At 39.8% G+C, this 22,216-nt stretch overlaps 1 protein-coding gene across 2 annotated transcripts in view; it reads right to left on the bottom strand.

Moving 5' to 3' along the window:
• Nucleotides 1-9,397: 9,397 nt before the first annotated feature.
• Nucleotides 9,398-22,216, bottom strand: part of kcnn3 (potassium intermediate/small conductance calcium-activated channel, subfamily N, member 3) — a 218,485-nt gene continuing 205,666 nt past the window's right edge. For both annotated transcript variants that reach the window (XM_057834614.1, XM_057834615.1), the window contains exon 10: nucleotides 9,398-20,939. In XM_057834614.1, the coding sequence (XP_057690597.1) occupies nucleotides 20,556-20,939 (384 nt within the window). In that variant the 3' untranslated portion in view covers nucleotides 9,398-20,555. The remainder of the gene's footprint in view (nucleotides 20,940-22,216) is intronic.

Here is a 22,216-nt window from a genome sequence, read left to right as displayed (position 1 = left end):
TAGGCTAAATGATCAATGCAAATTAAATCTGTATTGATTTATACAAGCTTTCATGTGTACTGGTTCAAGTGGTAAACTGTTTGTTTCCAACCTTTCTTTTCAAAAACTACTCAAGAAACATTTTAAAAACTTCGCAAATACATGTCTGGATTTTATTAGCAAATTTTAATTGCAATATTTGAACATAATTCATATTAGCATAAATTCAAACTTGTTAATAATCTCTTAAATATCCAGGAATGCAAAAAAAAAAAAAAAAAACATTCGTCTTAAGACCACTCAACATTGTCTGTCCATAAATATTACTAAATATAACTAATAAAAACTTCTTAGCCATGGATTAGCCAAAAATAAATAAACACAGTGTCTTTCCTTAGCATGTTTTTTTTTTTTTTTTGACTTTTCTGTGAAACACACTCTGTGTCTTGAGACCGCTCTCTCCAAGCAGCTTCTTGGCCACTTTTTTCTGATTCGATAGTTTCCGGCAGAGTTCACTGCATTTCTCACAGTTTAATTAACGTTAACAGTAGAAAACACATAAAGGAGGACACTTCTGTCTAAGCAGCTTCCTACTCGAGTTTAGCAGGTTAGCAAGTTCACTCTGATGCAGATCGGACTTTCACTAGCAAAATTAGTGGTGTGTTTCCTTCTTCCAAAAAATCTTTTTACATTACTTACAGTGGCTGCAACTGGCCGAAACAAAACTTCTTATATCCCTCCTCTTCGAAGAGGGCAGAGGAGGTGGCATGTTGTCGGCATGTCATATTTCTATGTCGAGGCTGGCTGCGTGTGGATAGGGTGAAATCATCAGTCAATAAAACGTGCGTTTGAGGGGAAAAAATGGACCGGCACATTCAGCAAGTGAAAGGGGTTAAATGTTAGTCTGAACATAATTAAAAATAATTCACTTAATAATGGTAGAGTCAATTCTGCCGTTACAACATAGAGGAATACAATCTAAATGAGCTTTATAACTGAACTTATTAGATAATGCAAATAAGGTTGCTTAAAAGTTGGTGGGGACAATTTAAGCATCCTGAAAAGTTGATAGTGTTATGTCCCTATCTTCCCTAAGCAAACCTACGCCCTTGTTGAACACACAAAAAAAGCGCTACTTTGCGGTTTTTCACTTATCGCGGTGGGTTCTGGTGCCCGTTAACCGTGAAAAACGAGGTATATTACTTAGATATAATATGGGTACAGTGTATCACAAAAGTGAGTACACCCCTCGCATTTCTGCAGATATTCAAGTATATCTTTTCATGGGACAACACTGACAAAATGACACTTTGACACAATGAAAATTAATCTGTGAGCAGCTTATATAATAGAGTTAATTTATCTTCCCCTCAAAATAACTCAGAATACAGCCATTAATATCTAAACCCCTGGCAACAAAAGTGAGTACACCCCTTAGTAAATGCGTACATCCCTAAATGTCCAAATTGAGTACTGCTTGTCATTTTCCTTCCAAAATGTCATGTGACTCGTTACAGGAGTGCTGTCCGCATTGCTGCAGAAATTGAAGAGGTGGAGGGTCAGCCTGTTAGTTCGCAGACCATACGCCGCACTCTACATCAAATTGGTGTGTGTAGGGAAGCTCAAGTTTGAACTCCAAGACCAGTGTTACTTTGATAGCTAGATTAGAGAAATAAATACGACCCCAGCCATGGATTGATTTTCTTTATGTACAAGAGTTCTCGGGTACAGACGTGGAGTAACGCACAAAGCGCCTCTCCGCATGTGGACAAAAGAGAAATACAAGGCATGCCTCTATTTATGGGTTGACACCATGGAAACGAAACTGAAAACTTAGTAAAAACATCTAAAGTTACAGAAAAACATCTCTCATAGGGGAAAACCACCTTAAGCTATAACCTTGAATCACCAGCTGTGGCCAGGATGAAGTTTGATAAGCCACAGTTGCCACATTGTATTCATTCAGGGCATATTGGAAAACAACAGGAAAATAACAGTCCATATTTGGGCATACTGTGATAAAGTGAAGGCTACACTCAACAGATTAATGTAACAATGATGCTCAATGTTCTCATGCAAGTCGTCAAAAGCATACAAAATATAATGTATAATGGTTGTGTTTTGAGCACGAATAAAATTCTCTCACAGTGTGCATGGCTGTCACGCCAGGAGCAAGCCACGGTACACAAGAAAGCCTGCCCGTCTCATCAGACCATTGGACATGGTTTCAGTAATCCATGTGCTTTGTTGACATGTCTTCAGCAAACTGTTGGCAGGCTTTCTTGTGTACCGTCTTCAGAAGAGGCTTCCTCCTGGGGTGACAGCCATGCACACCAATTTGATGTAGAGTGCGGCTTATGGTCTGAGCAATAACAGGGTGACCGCACCACCTCTTCAATCTCTGCAGCAATGCTGAGAGCACTCCTGTAACGAGTCACATGACATTTTGGAGGGAAATTGACAAGCAGTACTCAATTTGGACATTTAGGGATGTAGTGTACGTAGTTTCTAAAGGGTGTACTCACTTTTGTTGCCAGGTGTTTAGATATTAATGGCTGTATTTTGAGTTGTTTTGAGGGGAAAATAAATTAACACTATTATATAAGCTGCACACAGACTACTTTTCATTGTGTCAAAGTGTCTTGTTGTCAGTGTTGTCCCATGAAAAGATATAGTTAAATATCTGCAGAAATGCAGGGGGTATACTCACTTTTGTGATACACTATATATAACTGCATATTATTTAGATGTAACACTACTCTTAGCTTTACTTTGGCTACACTACCCACCTCTGAGTAATTACAGTAGTAAAACATGAATACATTAACATTTATCAGTACATTGCTATTGGTATTGCTTGGCAGCTGATGTCTCGTTCTTGCTTCACATCCTTTGCATTTCCCTTGTCATTTTGGAAGTAGAACAGCTTAGAAGTCAAACCCCATCAGAAAACAAATTATTTGACTTTGTCTCCAAATGATGAAAGGCTTTCCAGGCAGAGGTTTCACTGAGTCTCTTGACTTACATTTTCTGTGGATGGGTACTCCTTTCATCATCGTGCTCCAACCTGCTCACCCTAGCCTTTGCACAATGTAGAAACGCACAACATCACACATTCTTGCAGAATTTATAATGTGCAGACTCTTGCACAGACCTGTATGTGTTGGTGGAGCTTATTGTCACAGTTGCTGGGGAAACAGCAGAGAGAATGAACAGGCATGTTATTGACATGAAAAAAAAGGATGAGATTGCAATAATGTGCACATTTGTGTTAATGACACTAATTATAATATATAGGGAAGCTATATACTGAATGACTACATTTCTAGAGGATTATGTGTTTAATTTCAGCTGCCAGTAGATATCCTTTGTAATCGAAGGTTGAATTGCTGGTCAACTTCTGTCTTACTCCACAAGCCATCTGCAAATGTTATGCAGGGCATCTTATCTAAGCTGCTTCCCTTGCATGTCGCGTTGCAAATCCGCCTCCACAACTGTTCCTCCTGTGTGTTCTCGATTAATCACTGTCAGGGAAAAAAGGTGGTGGGGGACCAAACATTACAGTAGGTAGGCGACTTGATACCATCTAAAGTCCAGGTTGGTGTGCCTTTTTAAAATTCAAATTTATAAGCAATGCTCATGTAAATTTATAACAGACTGCAAAGAAAATTATGATTATAAAACACGAAGATTTGCAGAATATTTCAAACCATGGGTGAGCAAAACTCTCCATCTTTAAAATGCATGAATCAAAAATATCTATCTTGAAACAGCAAATGTTTCTGTATTTTTAGGGAAATATTCAGTAATACATTCCAGTCCTCCTACTTTGAATATTCTTGTGAGTTATCAGCACACTGCTGGACCCAATTCTACTACAATGATTATTTTTCTTTCCTCACTCAGAATTCCTTCTTGGGTTTTCCCTGGAGCCTACAATGAGACTGGCAATCAGTTGAAATTTTGAAGTAAGTAGTACATTGATTACAGGCTTGGAGGCACCATGTTGTGATATCACATAATCAAGAGAGTTGATCAAAGCTCCAAGGAGCAGTAGAGCTTGCCCCTGAATAACAGAGATAACAAGTTTATCGTCATCCTTCTAGTCGAGCAATGCCTTGCATTCACATAACCTTGTTTTGCAAAATACACAATGGATTTATATGACACCTTTGCAAATGCGGGAATCATTTTTCTTTGTCAAACAGACTCAAAAGAGGAAAAGACACCAATTCACACATGATAAGAAATGAAAACATTAGTGTGACTGTGTCAGAACAGGGCGATTCAACTTAATACAGGAAAGGAGCAGCACATTTCACGAATTGTAATGGGAATATTGGGTTTGTTGGAATTCGCCCCCCGGCCAAGCCGCACGGAAACGGCGACAGCCGAACGAAGTGCCGCTCTGCCGATGTCGCCTTCGCGTGAGTCAACCGGGAGGGCCGACATTCCGTGCGTTCACCTCTTGTGTTAACCCTTTGTACTGACTCCATGTTCCAAAAGTGTGAAGAAGGCTCACAGAAAACAGGTTGACAATTTATTCGCCGACAATGGTCAAAAACAAGGCAAAAACAGACGACGGAGGAACAATGCTAATCTAAAACAAGGCTACATAGAAAAGTTTCCGAGCAGCAAATCTGTTTGTTATCTCAGTGTCCAGTATTTTTGAAGGCTGCGGTGGAGTGGGCCGGGCCGAAGGGTGTTGTTTCGGGATCATCCCTCTGTGGCCGGTTTTGTGCAGTTAGGTTCGTGCGTGGATGGGACGTGGTTGCCACAGGGACGGACACTGGTCTTGACGTCCCGCGCCCGCTATCAACTTTGTTATCCTGGCTAGACGCTACTTGTTTTAGGACATAGTGCCCTGCTCTTTGTCCTTGGAGTGGCCAGGAGAACTGATTGCGATAGTTGGTGAGTCAATCTCGCTTGTGACGCACACGTTGGGCTTCTGTGATAAGATGGTGTTGTGTATCTATTCTGCTTCTTTTCATTAAACTGTGGTGTGCTATTTATTTAGGTGTTTTAGAGTAGTACAAACAATCCTACAGTACATATGAGAAATGATATTATTCCCTTATTGATTGTATTACGTGTGTTAGAGTAATGCAAACAGTTAGACGGTTCCTGCGAGAAATGGTACCATTTGTCCATTTCCCCCTCATGAGCCCTGATAAGGTGACTCACTTTACTGTGTCCAAGGGCATGGAGTGAAGTCTGCCTAAACTATTGTGAGATGAATGTGTTAGACTAATGCAAACAATTATATGGTGTGTGCGAGAACGGTACCTACCGTAACTTCCCGAATATAAGGCGCACCCATCTATAATGCGCACCCCAAATTTACTTGTAAAATCTAGGGAAAATTATTGTACCCGTTTATAACGCGCACCCTAATTTTAGCACCAATAAATAGAAGAATACAAGAAAACAGAGCTCGTGTACAGATACAGAAATGTCATTTTACTGACTGGTGAAACACAGCACAAGTATAGCATATTGGTAGTTCAAAACATTACCATAAACTGACATTATTTACGGTAATAATATGATTTGACAACTTCTCCAACTTACCAGAATCTAGGAGAAAACAAAACAGATGTGACTTTTCTTTTAAAGGCTGCTGTATAACTTGCTCGTTTCATCATGATGAATAATTCTTCCATGGATTGATACGGTAAAATGAAAGTGAAAATGTAAGTCGGAAATCCGAAAGCGCTCATCGCTGTCGACACGACAGTAACAATAGGAAAGATTGTTATTTGGGTTTGAGTTTCCCGAGGGACAGATATAGTTGACGGACACACACAGGAAGTCTGTGTTGTTACGTTTGTTACGGTCCGAGTTGCGGAGCTGCAATAAACGTTGACTCAAATGAGTTCAAGAAACTAAATTCTGTGCTTTATGAAAAGTGAAAAAAGCAGAATTTAACACAGACGAAATCATTCGGCCGATCAGAGTGAAGTATTACAGAAACAAAATGGTGACGTCACGTACCGTAACGGTCGGCAACGGATCGCCGCATGCGTTTCTTCAACACAACGTGGCCTGTCAATAAAAAAATCGGTTTATATATAGAATATATATATATTTCTGTCTCCATCAATGTACCCGTTTATAATGCACACCATGATTTTACAAGTTGATTTTGGGGAAAAAAAAGTGTGCGTTATATTTGGGAAATTATGGTATTCCCTTCAGGTTTAGCATGGAGCGTGACTAGATATTCAATACTGTACTTACTATGGTCAACTACTGGTTTAGTGTGGACCAGGCAATCAAACAAATTGGATATATTTATTTGTCGGTTTTGTTTTTAGGCTCATGTTTACCTTTTCATACGGCAATTATGATTTTTTTGTTTGTTTGTTTTACCCTAACACATTGGCTGCCATTGACAGTGCTAGGTGTCAATCCATATTTATTGGGAGGGGCCAATGAACAAATGTTCATGAAAGTTTGAATGTTTCTACTGGGATTTGCAAAACAACTCTACTACCAGTCAAGCAGTTTCTTGCTGCATTCTACTATGAAAATACAAAAAATACTGTTACCAATAATTGTAGTGAAAAAGTTACAGAATTACCACAGTAAGTATCTAATCTAAACTTATATATAAATGGAACTTTGTGTGTTAGTTCGTTCCCTATGGACGCCGAAGTACCTTGATCGATTTTCTTGAAAATTTACACATTTGTTCGGTAGGTGGGTCCTACACTTTTCTTCATGGTGTGGCTTCCGGGGCGGGGCCTCCTCTTCACCTAGGCTGTCGATTGTGGAGGTTGGAGGTGTCGGGGCGCCACCCCGCGGGGCTTCTTGGCGCTCTCCTGCTTCCGCCTTTCTTTCTCTTTTCTACCCGGGTATCCTCCTTGGGCCACGGCTGAGTGCAGGTGGGTCGGCGGGGGGTTGGCCCTCCGGACGGGGATTCTGTCCTGCACGCGGTGTGCCATATCGGTTTGGGGGTTGTGGCGGTGGCTGGTGGGCGAGCGGTGGTGGGACTGGGCGGGTGTGGGTGGCGCATCCTCTCATTCCTTTCCTGAAGGCTGGTTAATGGGGCCGTGGCTGGTCTGGGGGACCACCCTGGGCCCCAGTGGGAGGGGTGTCCCCTTTGCCGGCGCTACGGTAGGAGCGATGGCCCGCGCTGGCTCACCACCCCGATTGGCAAGGGGGTTTCCGTGGCCCTGAGGTGGCCCCCGCGAAGCATTTCCACTTGTCTGCAGAACTATCACACGTCTGATGGGATTCATGCATTACTGGCTGCATTTAGACACACTCAAGTAGAGATTGTCAGTGCCATGATTAGCGATCAGGCAGCATAGAATAGGATGTCAAAGAGCAAAGAGACTGTCATTAGCGTTAATGAATGCTTATGACAGCGTCATGTCATAATTATGATTGTCTAATGACAGTCCTATGGCGTCACTGTCAAATAAAGTGTTACCAAATAACATAACTTGCAATGAATGAAACAACTGGATAAGTAATTGAAGAAATAATTAGCACAGAACATGAATTTTGATTGTTGTTTACACCTGTAGCACTGCAATGCATGCTCGGAGGCATGTTGGACGACAACAGTGTTGACTAGAGGTGGGAATCTTTGGGCACCTAACGATTCGATTACGATTACGATTCAGAGGCTACGATTCGATTATAATTCGAATATTGATGAAACCCCCCCCAGCCCCCCCGCTATTAGCTGCTTTTAATGTTTTGTACATTAGTTACAAAAACTATAAAAAAAAAAAAAAGGCTTAAATAAACGACTATTTCAGTATCAACTTAACAGTTAAAAACAATACTCAAATCCCCATTCTGTATCAGCAGCTTTAAACTACTGTACATTCAATTAATTTAATGTTGTGAATCAACCGTTAAAGTTGTTAAAATTGCTCCCGTTATTCCATAATTTCCCTTTTGTCTACTTTCGACATGTGAAAGTTTTAAAACTATTTTAAAGATAGATTCAAGTCAATATTTTACTTATTTAGGAGTATTTTAGATAAAAAGTTAATTAGGTTCCCTTGGAAGGTTTGCTACAACAGCCTTGCAGGGAAGTCTACTGCTTTAAGATGGCGCCCGTGTACTAACGCCCGCATCTAGCTTTCTGTAGATGTGCTGCTAACGCCACCGAGTCTATATTGCATCTAGTCCTATATAAGTATGATATCTACTGTAACATTATGTGGACGTACTTTGTAGCAGCTGTCGGCAGCAGTCAGGTATGTTGTTGTTGTTTTTTTTTTTTATCTCGCGGCATGAGTTGAGCTCGAGCCGTGAGTTGAGCATTGGCATTACCCGAGGGGCCGGGTAATGACAGGTATGATGTTTAGCTACTCTCGCTCCGTTCCTCATTGCATCCCGAAGACCGCGCGGCGCGCTGAGTGTGTTTTGCTTCCGCTTTACTTGACATATTTCAATAATTGGAATTTGGATGTTTGTGAATCGTTCTCGAATCTTCCACGGCCGAATCGCGAATAATCTAAGAATCGGAAATTTCGCACACCTCTAGTGTTGACAGCAGGTGGCAGCACAGGTTGACTGTTTCCCCCAAGGGCGCAGTGGTGGCCAAATGAAGCTTCTTGAAGGTGGTTCATTTGGTCTTATGACAGACTTATGATCGTCTTATGACGCTGCTGTCAATTAAAGTGTTACCCGTTAATATTTTTTGGTGTAAATATCCAATAGTACAGTGAGGACAGCTGCAGTTTATAGTCCAGCACGGCTTATCTATGAACAAATGCCGTTTTCGTGTCAAATTTGGTGGGTGGCGGCTAATAGTCAGATACGTCTTATGGTCTGAAAATTACGGTAATATTAAAAAACTTGTATGACAAAACATTGAAATATGATGAGAGTAATACTAATTGATTTTTGAAGAGAAATAAATAGTATTTCATGAAAAAGGCGTAATATTTTGAGAAGAATGTTTGTGTTATTGTACTATAAAGCAGAAAAAGGACATCTAACCTGGGACTGTTGCAAGTCAATCACAGGCCAGAGTATAAAGTCATATTTTGATGACATATTCATAATATAAAATGACTGATGGCATTGGTATTAGATTCCCTCGTTTGTTTCATCAAACTACATATTCATAGTACTGTACTAAAACAAATGCAAACACTTATTCTCGTAACACTGCATTTGCCCCTCATTATATTATAGTGTTCATTTTGTTATTCTTGTTACTGTAAAAACACTCATAACATTTGTTGTACTGCTTTGTTCTCATTAGATTCAGACTTTATTTTCATAAAATAATCCTCCTGACATTTCATGCGTTTTCTTGATAGTGTCCCTTTCTTCTTTCTTTCTTTACCGTAGCACTTAAAATCATTCGTAGAGTTCCAGATGAATCGAAAGTCTAAAATGTCTGAGACGGCAAAGATAAACAAAAAGACGTGCGCCGCGGTCAAATGACATAAATGATTCAGCCTGAAAATATGCCTTAAAAGCATAGCTGCTGGAAAAATCTGCAAAAATCTCTTGTGAAGTCTCCCTTTAATCGAAACATCACATAACACACTACAATTGAATGGAGGAAATAATGAGAAACCTGAATGGAAATATCGCCGCAGGGGTTTAAAAACATAAGCACAATTGTTCTCCATTAGTGGAAGTGGGACACAAAATGAGCTAATGTTCCTATGGAGAGGAATAAAAGACAAAAGGGGACAATTAATGGCTGGCGATGAAAGGAACCACTATCATTTTGCCTAACACTACAGTAATTGGGCTTCTATAGTGGTGTTCTGTAAATGAGAAACGATTCACTTTGCCGATACAAAAACGCAACCACAGAATGCGGGGGTATCTGTCATGTTATAGATATATACTTTATTTATTCTTTCTGATAAAATAAAATTACAAAATAATTTCAACTCCAGATGTTCCTTCAACTTATCACTGATATAGATATATTTGTGGTAACGAATGGGAAGAATACTATGGTAATATCAGATAATCAGCTAGGACCGAGCTTTATCTTGATGGTAGAAAAGACTAAGCAATATAAAGCTAGAGTTCATTAACAGCATACTGTACATTTATATTCAGAGCCCATGTATGTCAGTATTCCGGCCACAGCGTGTCGCTATAAGACACTTTTCCAAATTGTCTCTGTAATGCCAACAGTCGGTTTGTGTCTTTTCCAATTATGAACCATCCAGTATTCTGTCATCTCTCATTCTTTTTTTGTAAATATTAAGAATATTTCCTTCATGGCCATGAATCCTTTGTAAGGTTTACTTGTGTTCATCAGAGCCCATCTTGGGTAGTTTTTTCCCAGCACTGTCCAGCATTCTTTACAAGTTCATGCATGCCCGGATTTTCACAGTTATTCCCTCGCAGAAATATTGTCAAGGTGTCCTCCTGCTATCTTTTGTCCATGGTGACAGCAGTGTTCCCTGCCTTTTATTGGGGTCCATTTAGGAGAGAGCACTTTGGTTCTTGAGTTGTGTGTATGTACAGTGTTTTATGTGACCAAGCAATCTAAAGCATACATTCATGAGAACAGGGTGTTTTTATGATGCAGGAGACGCTTTCTTTCATTTGGCACACGGGGTTCCTTGGTTTACGGCAGAGTCGTTAGTGGAACGTTAGCTATTTGCAAATTTTCAACAACAATTTACTGTGTATCACAAAAGTGAGTACACCCCTCGCATTTCTGCAGATATTCAAGTACCGTATGGGCCCGAATATAAGACGACCCTCTCTTTTTCAAGACTCAAGGTTGAAAAGACTTTTTGAACACCAAATCAATTTTTATACAGAAAATAATTCCAGTACATCCGAAACAAATGTTTATAACAATATATTTGAGAGAAAAAGCATGTTATTTTGCCTTATTCAAATCTTAATATCTGAACATTTAAATATGTAAACTAAAGTGCAATCACATTCGTAAATGAATGGCTTCTGGTTTTTGAAATGTAAATAAACCTCTATTGTGATAAAACAACAAAATTGCACTAACTGCATTAACCATCAAAGTGAAGTCTAACTGTAACTGTAGTTTTGAAACAAATCTGAATAAGGAAAAACATTGCAATAAAATAATGCAAACTGGTTAAACTAAAAAGAGTAGCAGAGATCTGTCATGACAACATCGCCTCAATGATATCTGGCGCCATCTAGCGTCGTGAATGGGTATAATGTCTAGACCGTGAATATAAGACGACCCCCTCTTTTTCAGTGTTATTTCAATGCAAAAAACACCGTCTTATATTTGGGCCAATACGGTATATCTTTTCATGGAACAACACTGGCAAAATGACACTTTAAAACAATGAAAAATAGTCTGTGTGCAGCTTATATAATAGAGTTAATTTATTTTCCCCTCAAAATAACTCAAAACATAGCCATTAATATCTAAATCCCTGGCAACAAAAGTGAGTACACCCCTTAGAAACTACATACATCTGTAAATGTCCAAATTGAGTACTGCTTGTCATTTTCCCTCCAAAATGTCATGTGACTCGTAACAGGAGTGCTGTCAGCATTGCCTGTTAGTGCTCAGACCATACACCGCACTTTACATCAAATTGGTGTGCATGGCTGTCATTCCAGGAGGAAGCCTTTTCTGAACATGGTACACAAGAAAGCCCGCCTGTCTCATCAGACCATTGGACATGGTTCCAGTAATCCATGTGATTTGTTGACATGTCTTCAGGAAACTGTTGGCGGGCTTTCCTATATAAGCTGCACACAGACTACTTTTCATTGTGTCAAAGGGTCATTTTGTCAGTGTTGTCCCATGAAAAGACATAAATATCTGCAGAAATGTGAGGGGTGTACTCACTTTTGTGATACACTGTACATTCTAAACTCTAGTAACTCATTGGTTGCAATCGATCGCGATAGACGTCCAATCTATTTCAACTGAGAGGGGTTGGCAGCGATTTTGATTGGACGTCTTTAACCATCAATGGCAGCCAATGAGTTAACATAATTTGTATTTATTCATTCACAACAGTCATTTTTCTATGTCTTGTGAAGATTACAATCAGTAGTCCTTGCCTATGTAATCTAAACTCAGGGCCGGCCCTGGGGCTAGGTGAGCTAGGCAGTTGCCTTGGGCTCCATCTAGTGGTGGGGGCGACAAATTGCTTTGGGGGAGGGGGATACCCTGAAAAACATTTCTCACGCTACGCTTCCCGAATGTTTTTTTTTTTTTAACATATCAGTTACATTTAACTCGACTACATATAAAAAATACTTGCCATTTCCAACCTAGATTGTATTAGCCACCTATTTTGTGGCACTTATGAGGCACTGACGAACAGGCCATGCTTACAGTATAGCCCTTTTCACACACATATCCAGGGAAATTCCCGTGTAAGGTGACGCAGGATTTACTCGCATCATTGCTTTCATGCATGTAGAAATGTCCCGAGAATGACGCGGGTTGGACTTTTTCACAGATTTGTTCCGTGTTGCCCAATGGCGCTCTCTGTGCGGGTAGGGCTGCTGGCGCGATTTTATAAACCCGGACATTACGTCGTTTTTGCTAGGCATCGGTTGTCACAATGTTGGTCAAATCGTATTTTGTTCAAGAGAGAGTGTTACCGATGTCGTAACTGCAGCCAATTCAAGCTCGTCAAGACTGTATTTAAGCCCAGGCGATCCAAGAAAAGGGTGTCGAGATATTAACTTGCTGGGCGACATTCGACACCTCTGCTGCCCTTGTTTTGAAATCCCCTACGTTGTGCTGGCATTTGAGTGTATTTGTTTTGTTGTCTTATCGGCTCTCTGCCTACCGCTTAGGTTAGTATTATTGGTCCCCGTTGACCTACTGTCACGGACCAATTGTGGTATTCCCCCTGTTCCGCGATCGTGTGTATTTTTGTTTGTATTTAATAAACCCTTGAACGCCTCCCTCCGTTGTTTTCTGCTTCGAAGTACAACCTTGTTTCCACATTGTTGCCTTAACATCGGCAACAAAATAAACCACACATTTCCAAAGATGGATGATGGACTCTCTTCCTCAGCTCTACAATCCCATAGCAATTTAATTTCGTCATATTTTAAGTTTAATTTAGCTATTTCCAACTTGCTATGTTGATAGTTGCGATTTTTGTTTACCGCTTTTCGTCTTACTGCGAAGAAAGAGGAAGTGACAATTGGCCCGCCATGATATTTACGTCATCAGCCATTGTGCTGTCACCCGGGAATTTAACGCCTGCTTTCATGCACACCGCTTACCGAGAAAGTCTCAGACATTATACTAAGACGCGACCCATGAAACGTCCGCGTAATCTCAGTGTCAGTCGACCTGGGAAATTGTGTTCACATACAAGGGCTGCACGTTAAAATCTCGCCATTTTCCTGTTGTTTCAGCATGTGTGAAAGGGGCTCATGTAAGCAGATCCATTTCCCGTAAAATGGCAAATAATGTTAAATCAAAGGTCATTCAAACGCAGTTTCAAAACTAACTTAAAATTATCACATAACCACACACTAAATAGCATAACTAGCAATGAATGAAACAACTGGAACACTTAAATAAACTAATTAGCACAGAAAAGGAAGTTTAAATGTTATTTGCGTCTGTAGTGCTGCAATGCATGCTAGGAAAAATGAGGCATTTTGTATGATAACAGCAGCAGAGGTCTGTCTCTACCAAGGGAAATGAGAGATTACATTGAGCAGTGACGGGCAAATTAAGCTTCTTGAAGCAATGAAGCCAATTTATTCAAAGCTTCATGATGGCTCATTTGCTCTATGGCACTATAGAGTGGTCATGAAGCCCAGGAGGCAAACAGCGTTGAGATTTCTATGGCTATATAAGAAAATTATATTAGTGTGCTTGTGTTACTGTATGAACAAAATGCAACGCGTGCAAAAAGAGTAACTATTCATCATATATTCATATATTTAGAAACAATAGCTTCTGCAGTGTTTTTGATGAAATATATAATATTTTGAAAATAAATATATATTTTTTTGCGGGGACAGGGGTTGCGCTCCGATCGACACGTCGCCTAGGACACCTAGTAACCGAGGGCCGGGCCTGTCCAAACTATATTAGCAAAAGGACTGAGTAAAGCTACTATTTTGTCTGTGAACCAGGAACACGCTGTAGTCTACCACCAATCTATGCCAATTCAGTAGTAAAAATAACTGTATTATAAACACTTGTAGGCCATGGATAAAAGAATATGAAACGCAAACATCAGTGCAGAGGTTACTGAGCATGCCGTCTTGTGCCGTATGACGGCATATTCTTCTCAAGTAATTGATTATGTGCTATTGGTAACCTAGGAAAAACCTAAGATGAAAACCTAAGAGCCCCCAAGACATAGAACATGAACAAACCTGTTTGGATAGTTGGTATAATATTGACGTAAAAAAACAAACAAAAACATGGGGCTATGATCATTTTTTTTCAAATCAGTAAAGTATTACAATTAAGTGACAAGGGAAGCCCCAGTAAATGAAACCGCTACTGTAGTCCATGCAATGAAGCAGACTTTCCATTATGATCATGGACGTCATGCATCCATCTATTTTCTGTAGCAGTTGTCGTCATTACTTAAGTTGAGGGAACTTGAATTCTTGGCCGCATTCCAGACCTAATTAAAAATAAAAATCTATAGGGTGACCACAAATTTGCCGGATGGATGAGTACATATTTCGATACGTGTCAGACTGATGGACCAAATTACTGAATGCTGTCATTGAAGAAAACATAGTGGCCCCTTTACTGCCACAAGTATAACGCCCAAGTTTACGTCGATTTATGTTGGCCTCATTTTCATCGTGAAAAGCTGCAAATTTAACAGGGAATGTGTTCAGTTTCCATGTCCATTGTACAGTCACGACCAAAAACCGTGAGTTACTTTGATACTTTGGTCAGGGCAAGCAACAACAAAAACAATACAGAAACAACCAGCAGGTATTCTGATTTTCACAGAATTAAAACCAAAACAGGGGTTGTACAAAATAATAGAAACACCTAACATTTCGGCATCTAATCATTGAACATAATTGTTAAAGTGCCTATGACAGCAAAAAGCATGTTTATTTCATATTTCACGCGGTATTTTATGCTCCTGAATTAATTGGACCGCTTGGATGTGTGTGGAAGCGACTGATATATACTTTTGAATCACGCCATTTGTGACTTCTGGGTTAAGGAGGAATGCTAATGTGATGTCACCCGGGTCAGCATCTCACAATACAGTACATCATTGCTTTATCGCATGCAGATGTACTGCGGATTCGGCTGATTTTGTGGATTAATTTGTCTATTTTTCGCATTACGCCAGCCAAATGTGCTGCAGGGTTTTGTTGCTGCACCAGGGAGAGGCCTGTGAGCCTTTTTCGGGTTTCAAAAATTCCCGTTTACCATGAAGATTGGCCAAAACAAGTCTGACAACTGTGGGACCATTGGATTTACGAGGAAGTGAGTAAACATCATGTTTTTTATTATGTCAAATACTGGGATTATGGCACACGGTATATTAAGGAGGTGGCTTGCATTTTGTGGGTGACAATGCTTCCTGTCTACGGAGAAGGCCACTCAGCCGACGACCTGCGGCTTGTCGCACACCCCCTTCGGTCCTCTTCGCGTGCCCACCGGGAGAGCGGGAAAACCCATTGGCAGTGTATCAAATACTTGTTCTCCCCACTGTATGCTCGGTTTATGTACTGCGGTTCTCCATATCGTCCAGACTTCCAGCCCTCTCTGCCCTCTACGTATGCCCAGCAATAGACCACTATGCTCGGGTTGTACTCGGGCAGGTACGCACTCCTCTGACGTAGGCCAGTTCGTCCGGCGGTCATGCTCCAGCTGCTTCCCCGGCAAACGAGCTCTCCTGACCGCAGCAGGGGAACGACGAGCTGCAACTTTCCCGCCGCCGTGTGACATGATCCAGGGTAGTTTTGTGTCATTTTTCGCTTCGAAAGGCGAGAATAAGACTTGGAAACGTCGCTCGATTTGGGTTAGCATGTCGGCTAGCTGTCAAGCCTCCTGGTTTGTTTACGCTCTCCAAACCTGGGGTAGGGAAATGACAAAAGCCTGACTTACTCTGGTGGCATAAAATATCGTTCGGGAGGTGCAAGAAGTCGACAGTTTTGATGATTATGGAGTAATTATGCCATGTAGTACTGAATAAATGCATTTTTAATATTTCACATTCCATCTGGCACAAGACTGTTATTTGTCATGAGCATAACATTTATTCAGCAATTGGGGAAAATACATACATAAAAAGAATACCCTGTAAAAATATTATAGTACTGAGATTGTAACAATGACATTTTGCTGCTCTCCTCGTAGCATTTTCCTCATTCTGAATATCCCCCCCCTCAATGGGTTGAATTCGAAATCAAATGAAATCATGACCCTGCCGACGTCATCCTCCAGCTGGGGACACTAGAGCGCTATAATGACAGGCAGGGCTAAACGGTAGATTAAAAGGCTAATTTCTCGTCATATGCGCTTTGGCAAATTGTTGTATGTGGTCGAATCATCTCAAAATAAGATGCTTTTATGCTGTCACAGACATTTCAAAGAATGTGATGAGGAACATTCTAATGAAGTTGAACATCTCATATGGCCGTCACAATCCCCAGACCTCAATATTATTGAGCATTTATGGTCAGAGATTCAAATAAGATCTCGATTTCCACCGCTATTGTCTCTAAAAGATATAGAGGGTATTCTAACTAATGAATGGCTTAAAATTCCTTTGGAAACAATTCACTGTTGAATTAATCAATACCTCGGAGAGTTGAGGCTGCAATTGCCGCAAAAGGCTGACCTACACCACATTAAATTAGTTTTTGTTGATTTTTTTTAGGTGTGTCAATTATTTTGTCCAACCCCTGTATATCTTATTTATCATGTCAACCCCTTTCAGTGTATGGATGACATTGTAGTTTTAGTTTACTGTGTGCAAGCTTGTCCCTAAAGTTTTGGTGGGATTTCACACACAAGCATAATGCACTTTAGTGAGTGGAAAACTGCTATTGATCTATTGATTTTAAAAAGTGATAGCAAACGCTTATCTTTTAAGCGTGTCCTTCCATTAAGATGACTAGATAACTGAATAGAGTGGAAACAAAATGGATTGTTGTGATTCATCGTTTCTCAAAGCAATCAAGCCAAAAAAAGTACAGGTAATTGATGATTTAACCTAGTTTGCTATCAATGATCAACTGTTCAAGACATGCCTTCTTCTTCATGACAAGAAATTATTATTACTGAAAGAATTGAAAATGCTGAATTAATTTAACAGCTGCTTGTTCAACGCCGTACAGTCTTTATAGGTTTTTGTGGCGAATGGCTTGTCTAATATTGTAATATAACAGTGTTGGTATTGTGGGCAGTTTTGTGACAAATTTGCAGTCATTACAAGACCATAGACTTCACTATCAGTTGACAAAACAGACATTCTTCCATGGCTTCCCGTAGGGGGCCGGGCAATGCAGAGCGTCGCGGAAGCTTTCACTGCGATAAACTCAAACCCGCTGCGTTCTAACGCTGGACTTGGATGAAAGTTTTAGTGCATACTGTACATGCAGGAAGGAGTGTCTCAAGAGTGATTCGGTTGAGGATTCAAGGTAATTTTTAAATAGCACCATGCATGCACTTTGAAACGTGGAAAAAATTAATGACTTTAAAAAAATAGCGTAACATTAGCTTGAAATATTTCTGTAAAATGAATGACAACTGCCTGTTTTTTTTTGTTTTTTTTTTTGCTTTTAACCAAGAATCTAGACTGTTTTATGTTCATATCTATAGAAATTCCCAGATTTATGCATTTATTTACAAGAATATTAAACTTAAAAAGCTCTGTTTTGTGATCAACGCCATGTTGGATTTTGTATCCATACACAATAACGTAACTTTGCATTCAAATTATCAGGTAATTTCTACCAACTGCCCGTTTTTTGGCAAAAAAAAAAGAAGTAATTTTGACATTTCTGCGCCCATACAAAAAAGTAAAAAAAAAAAATCAGCGTTTTATTTTATGTAACATTTCAATCTAAAAACAATGAAGGCCAGATAGGCGGTAAGACGTGGTGAGGCAATAGTGACATCGGAATTCAACCTAAATAAAGTGTGATTGTATATAGAAAAATGCAACATTTGCTTTTGTTGAGTAAAATTAGGATGATTCTACATGCTTTCCTCAAGTATTAAGTTTTTGATGTGAAAATTGAGTGATTTATTAGCTGTTGAAAACATGTCAAAATTGCACTAAATATAAAAAAAAAATGAAGTCGCTATTTCGGGCAAAAACTTAGATGATATGTTTGCTATCGATCCTGAAAATATAGATGATTATCTCTGCATTTGGTGAATTCTGTACATAATGCGTACAATCTGAGAATTTTCTAGACATTCTAAGTTTTGTTATACTTATATAAAAAAATAATTAATCGGTATTAGGGAGCGACTTTGAATTTTCTGATGCCGCTGCTCGTGGAGACTCATATATCCCTAAAGGGGGTGCCTGTTTTGGTTTTAGGTCGCTAGCGGCTTTGGTTTTGAAAATATTTGAATTTTAAGTTTTTGAAAATAGGCCCCCTACGGAGCAGCCCCGTTTCCCGTCAACTGATAGTGACGTCTATGAAAAGACCTAAAAGCAATGCACCTGATGAAAATTAAAAACAAACCTAACAGTTGAAATGTCAGGACTTAGGCTAAAAAAATGTGTCTTGATGCAGTCGCCAATTGTCAGAGCAAACTTGGCTACAGCCATGTGCAAAAATTTGGACAACCCATTATATATTCAGTTCTTTATTAAGAAATGTTCACATATCAACGTCTGATCTTGTTTTTCTTTATCTCTGGAAAAGAAAGTGATTTAATTGCAGGTGAACAACAACAAAAATAACATTGTTTTACTCATTAAATCAAATACTGTATATCAGCTGAGTCAAAGCCCAGATCGTAATCCCATTGAGATGCTGTGGGGTGAGTTGAAACTGGCTGTACATGCAAGAAACCCCTCAAACATCACACAGCTGAAAGTATTCTGTGTTGAGGAGTGGGGCAAACTTTCTTCAGACCGATGTCAAAGACTGGTAGGTGGCAACAAAAAGCGTCTCACTGAAGTTATTTCAGCCAAAGGGGGTAACACTAGCTATTAGGTGGTAGGGTGTCCTAACTTTTTCCTCAGTTAGAATATGCATTTTTGTTAATAAATTTTGTTTAATGAGTAAAACAATATTAAGTTTTGTTGTTTACTTGCAATTAAATCACTTTCTTTTCCACAGATAAAGAAAAACAAGATCAGACATTGAAATGTGAACATTTCTTAATAAAGAACAATATTTAATGGGGTGTCCAAATTTTTTCACATGACTATTTTATTGATCATTAAGGAAGCACACAACGTCTTGCAATTGATATTTATTAATGTACGATCATTGTATAAAAAATTACTTTCTTATGTATTATTTATCAGTAGTTTATGCACAGTGTTTATTGATGTTAATGCCATAAATAACATATTTTTAAAGTTTGGTTCTTGCCAAAACGGGCACTAAATATTTATAGAAATCTATCAAATTCTTCTGCGAGCTTAGGAACGTTGCATCATGAAATACAAAGCCATTTAAGCATGAAACGATAGCTGTCTTTTGAGCAGAAGATTAAAAAAGAAGTTATCCCTCCCATGTGTCCCGAAGAAGCTTATGTCATTCATATTTGATAAGAGCATGACAACAAATGTGTTGATGCCTGTCTTGCATTTGAATTAAAATCAAGGGGGAGGGGGGTGATGTGACCAAATAGCAAGCCTAGATAAAGTAGATATGAATGTGAACTCACACGCATGCATTTGCCGTCCTGATTGTGTTATTAGTGTAGTTCAGTGCATTATTAGTGTCACAACTCTGCATTGGGAATCTCAAAGTATATGTTTGTACATTGGTTCCTTGGTTGGCAGTGCTGTGTGCAGATTGACAGTGCATTGACTACTGGCAGTATAGGCTCTAGTGTTATCTTAAGGGCATTGTGAAAGTGTGTTTTTGTATTGCAGGATGGTGTAATGATGTGTGCGCGGTGCATGCCACTCTTCTTTTTTCCCCCGAAATAAATTCTGGTCATATTGATCTAACCTTCCGTTAAAGGGATGCTCGTTATCACACAATTAGCAATCGGATAGAAAATACATCATAAGGATAAAAAGTCATGGTCATTAATTCCTGATGAAAGGGCACGGAAAGCGGGAGAGAGACAAAGAGAGATAAAGGCTTTTTCTTTTTTGAAGGGGGGGGGCTTGATTCCATTCAGTTCTTATAATTAGTCCTCGTTATTTCTCCTCCTCCTTCCTCCTTTTATACTTTCTAGCGCCATTTCTCACCATCTTGACATCCTCCCTCTGCCCCCGCACCTTTTAGAGTCTCCATCCGTGTTAAATTTCTCTTGCCCTATAGCTCCTAAAAGGGAACACGCCCCCCCAAAAGTGTCATCACTCTTGCTGGCGCTCCCATTATTTCTCCCCGTTGTCCCATCTTCATCAATTTGAGAGGCTCATTTGTCAGCGCGCCCTCTCTTTCGTTTAGTCTGCGGGGGACTCTTGAGGCCTCTTGCCACGTTTGTCCTCTTCTGAGCTGTCTCAGCAGGTGGAGGTGTTGCTGTTCGGACTCGCTTCTGAACTCCCCTCCGTGCTGGGCAAAGGCGCCACGAGAGGGGCCGGCGGGACAGGAGGAGGAGCTGTTGGAGTTGATACTGGTGTGGTCGTGGCTGGAGTGGAGGCCGCGGGGGAAAGCGGGACCACAGCTCCTCCTCCTTCATCTTTGATGTCCCTGGAGTCTCTTTCCTTGAGGAGCTGGACCAGGGCGGCGTGCTGGGCGCTGAGTGTAGCCGAGAGGTGCGCCGGTAGAGCATTGAAGCCGGCTGTGAGCTGCTCCACCCGCTGCTCCAGGGACAACATCTGGCGCTCCAGATCCTCGCTTCGGTCGTTGAGCTCCGACATGAGCTCGTACATGACACTCTGCATCTAAAAGGATGAGAGATGAGAAGGCGGATGACTCACGATGTTTATTTACTGCCTAAGCAATAGAGGATGCTGCATTTTTAAATATTTGTCTGTTGGGTCACTATCATGATAAAGTGACTTCGGTGTTGGCAGACTCACTCGGATGTCATGAAAATGGAGCAGAACAATAAAAATGTAGACAAACATTTGCACATGTACCAATAGAATGATAACTCTCGAAAAGGTGTCTTTGCCGTATTATTATTATTTTTATACCCTTTAGAGCGCAGGACAATTTGTGCATCCTCACGGAAAGAATCTTGATTAACAAAAAAAAAAAAAAAAAAGTCATAATGATGGGGCAAACATCAATAAAAGCTAATATTTCCATGGAGTAAAGATCGGCAGCCAATGAGTTAGAGTGCTGGCCAAAAGTATTGGCACCCCTGCAATTTTGTTAGATAATGCTCAATTTCTCCCAGAAAATGATTGCAATTACAAATGCTTTAGTTGTAATATTGTCATTTATTTCGCTTGCAATGGTGAAAAACACAAAAGAGAATGACACTTTTTAAAAAAAATTACTTAAATCACTCATTTTACACAAAACTCCAAAAATTGGCTGGACAAAAGTATTGGCACCCTCAGCCTAATACTTGGTAGCACAACCTTAAGAAAAAAAAAACTGCGAACAACCGCTTCCCGTATCCATCAATGAGTTTCTTATAATGCTCTGCTGGAATTTTAGACCATTTTTCTTTGGCCAACTGCTCTAGGTCTCTGAGATTTGAAAGCTGCCTTCTTCAAACTGCCATTTTCAGATCTCTCCACAGGTGTTCTATAGGATTCAGGTCGGGACTCATTGCTGGCCACTTTAGAAGTCCCAGTGCTTTCTCTCCAACAATTGTTTTAGTTTAGTTGTTTTTTTTCCTGTAAGCTCAATGTCAGGGGTCATGAATTAAAAATCCTCTGGGTCCGAAATTAAAAAATTACAACAATCTCGGGTCCGGAAATATTTTTAATGCTTTTTTTCCAAAAAATACAAGCGTATCTTTACGTGGGCATGCTGACAATTAGAACATTCAAAAATGTAAATAAAATATAAAAAATTTATAATAAGTAATTAATAAATGATATTTAATAATAATTAATTAGTAATAAATAATAAAGTGATCATATTGAGCCCTTAATTCCGCTATTTTTTGAGAACGGATGGCAGAGTTCATAGGGAAATTTTGCGAAAAAGCTGCGTGCTTCGTCTCATAGTGCCTTTTCAAATTGCTGCTTTTTACAAGCGC

Source organism: Corythoichthys intestinalis, chromosome 4 (assembly GCF_030265065.1).
Source record: "Corythoichthys intestinalis isolate RoL2023-P3 chromosome 4, ASM3026506v1, whole genome shotgun sequence".
Taxonomy (NCBI): domain Eukaryota; kingdom Metazoa; phylum Chordata; class Actinopteri; order Syngnathiformes; family Syngnathidae; genus Corythoichthys; species Corythoichthys intestinalis.
The sequence above is the reverse complement of the archived record's forward strand: the minus strand, read 5'-3'. Positions and strand labels throughout refer to the sequence as shown.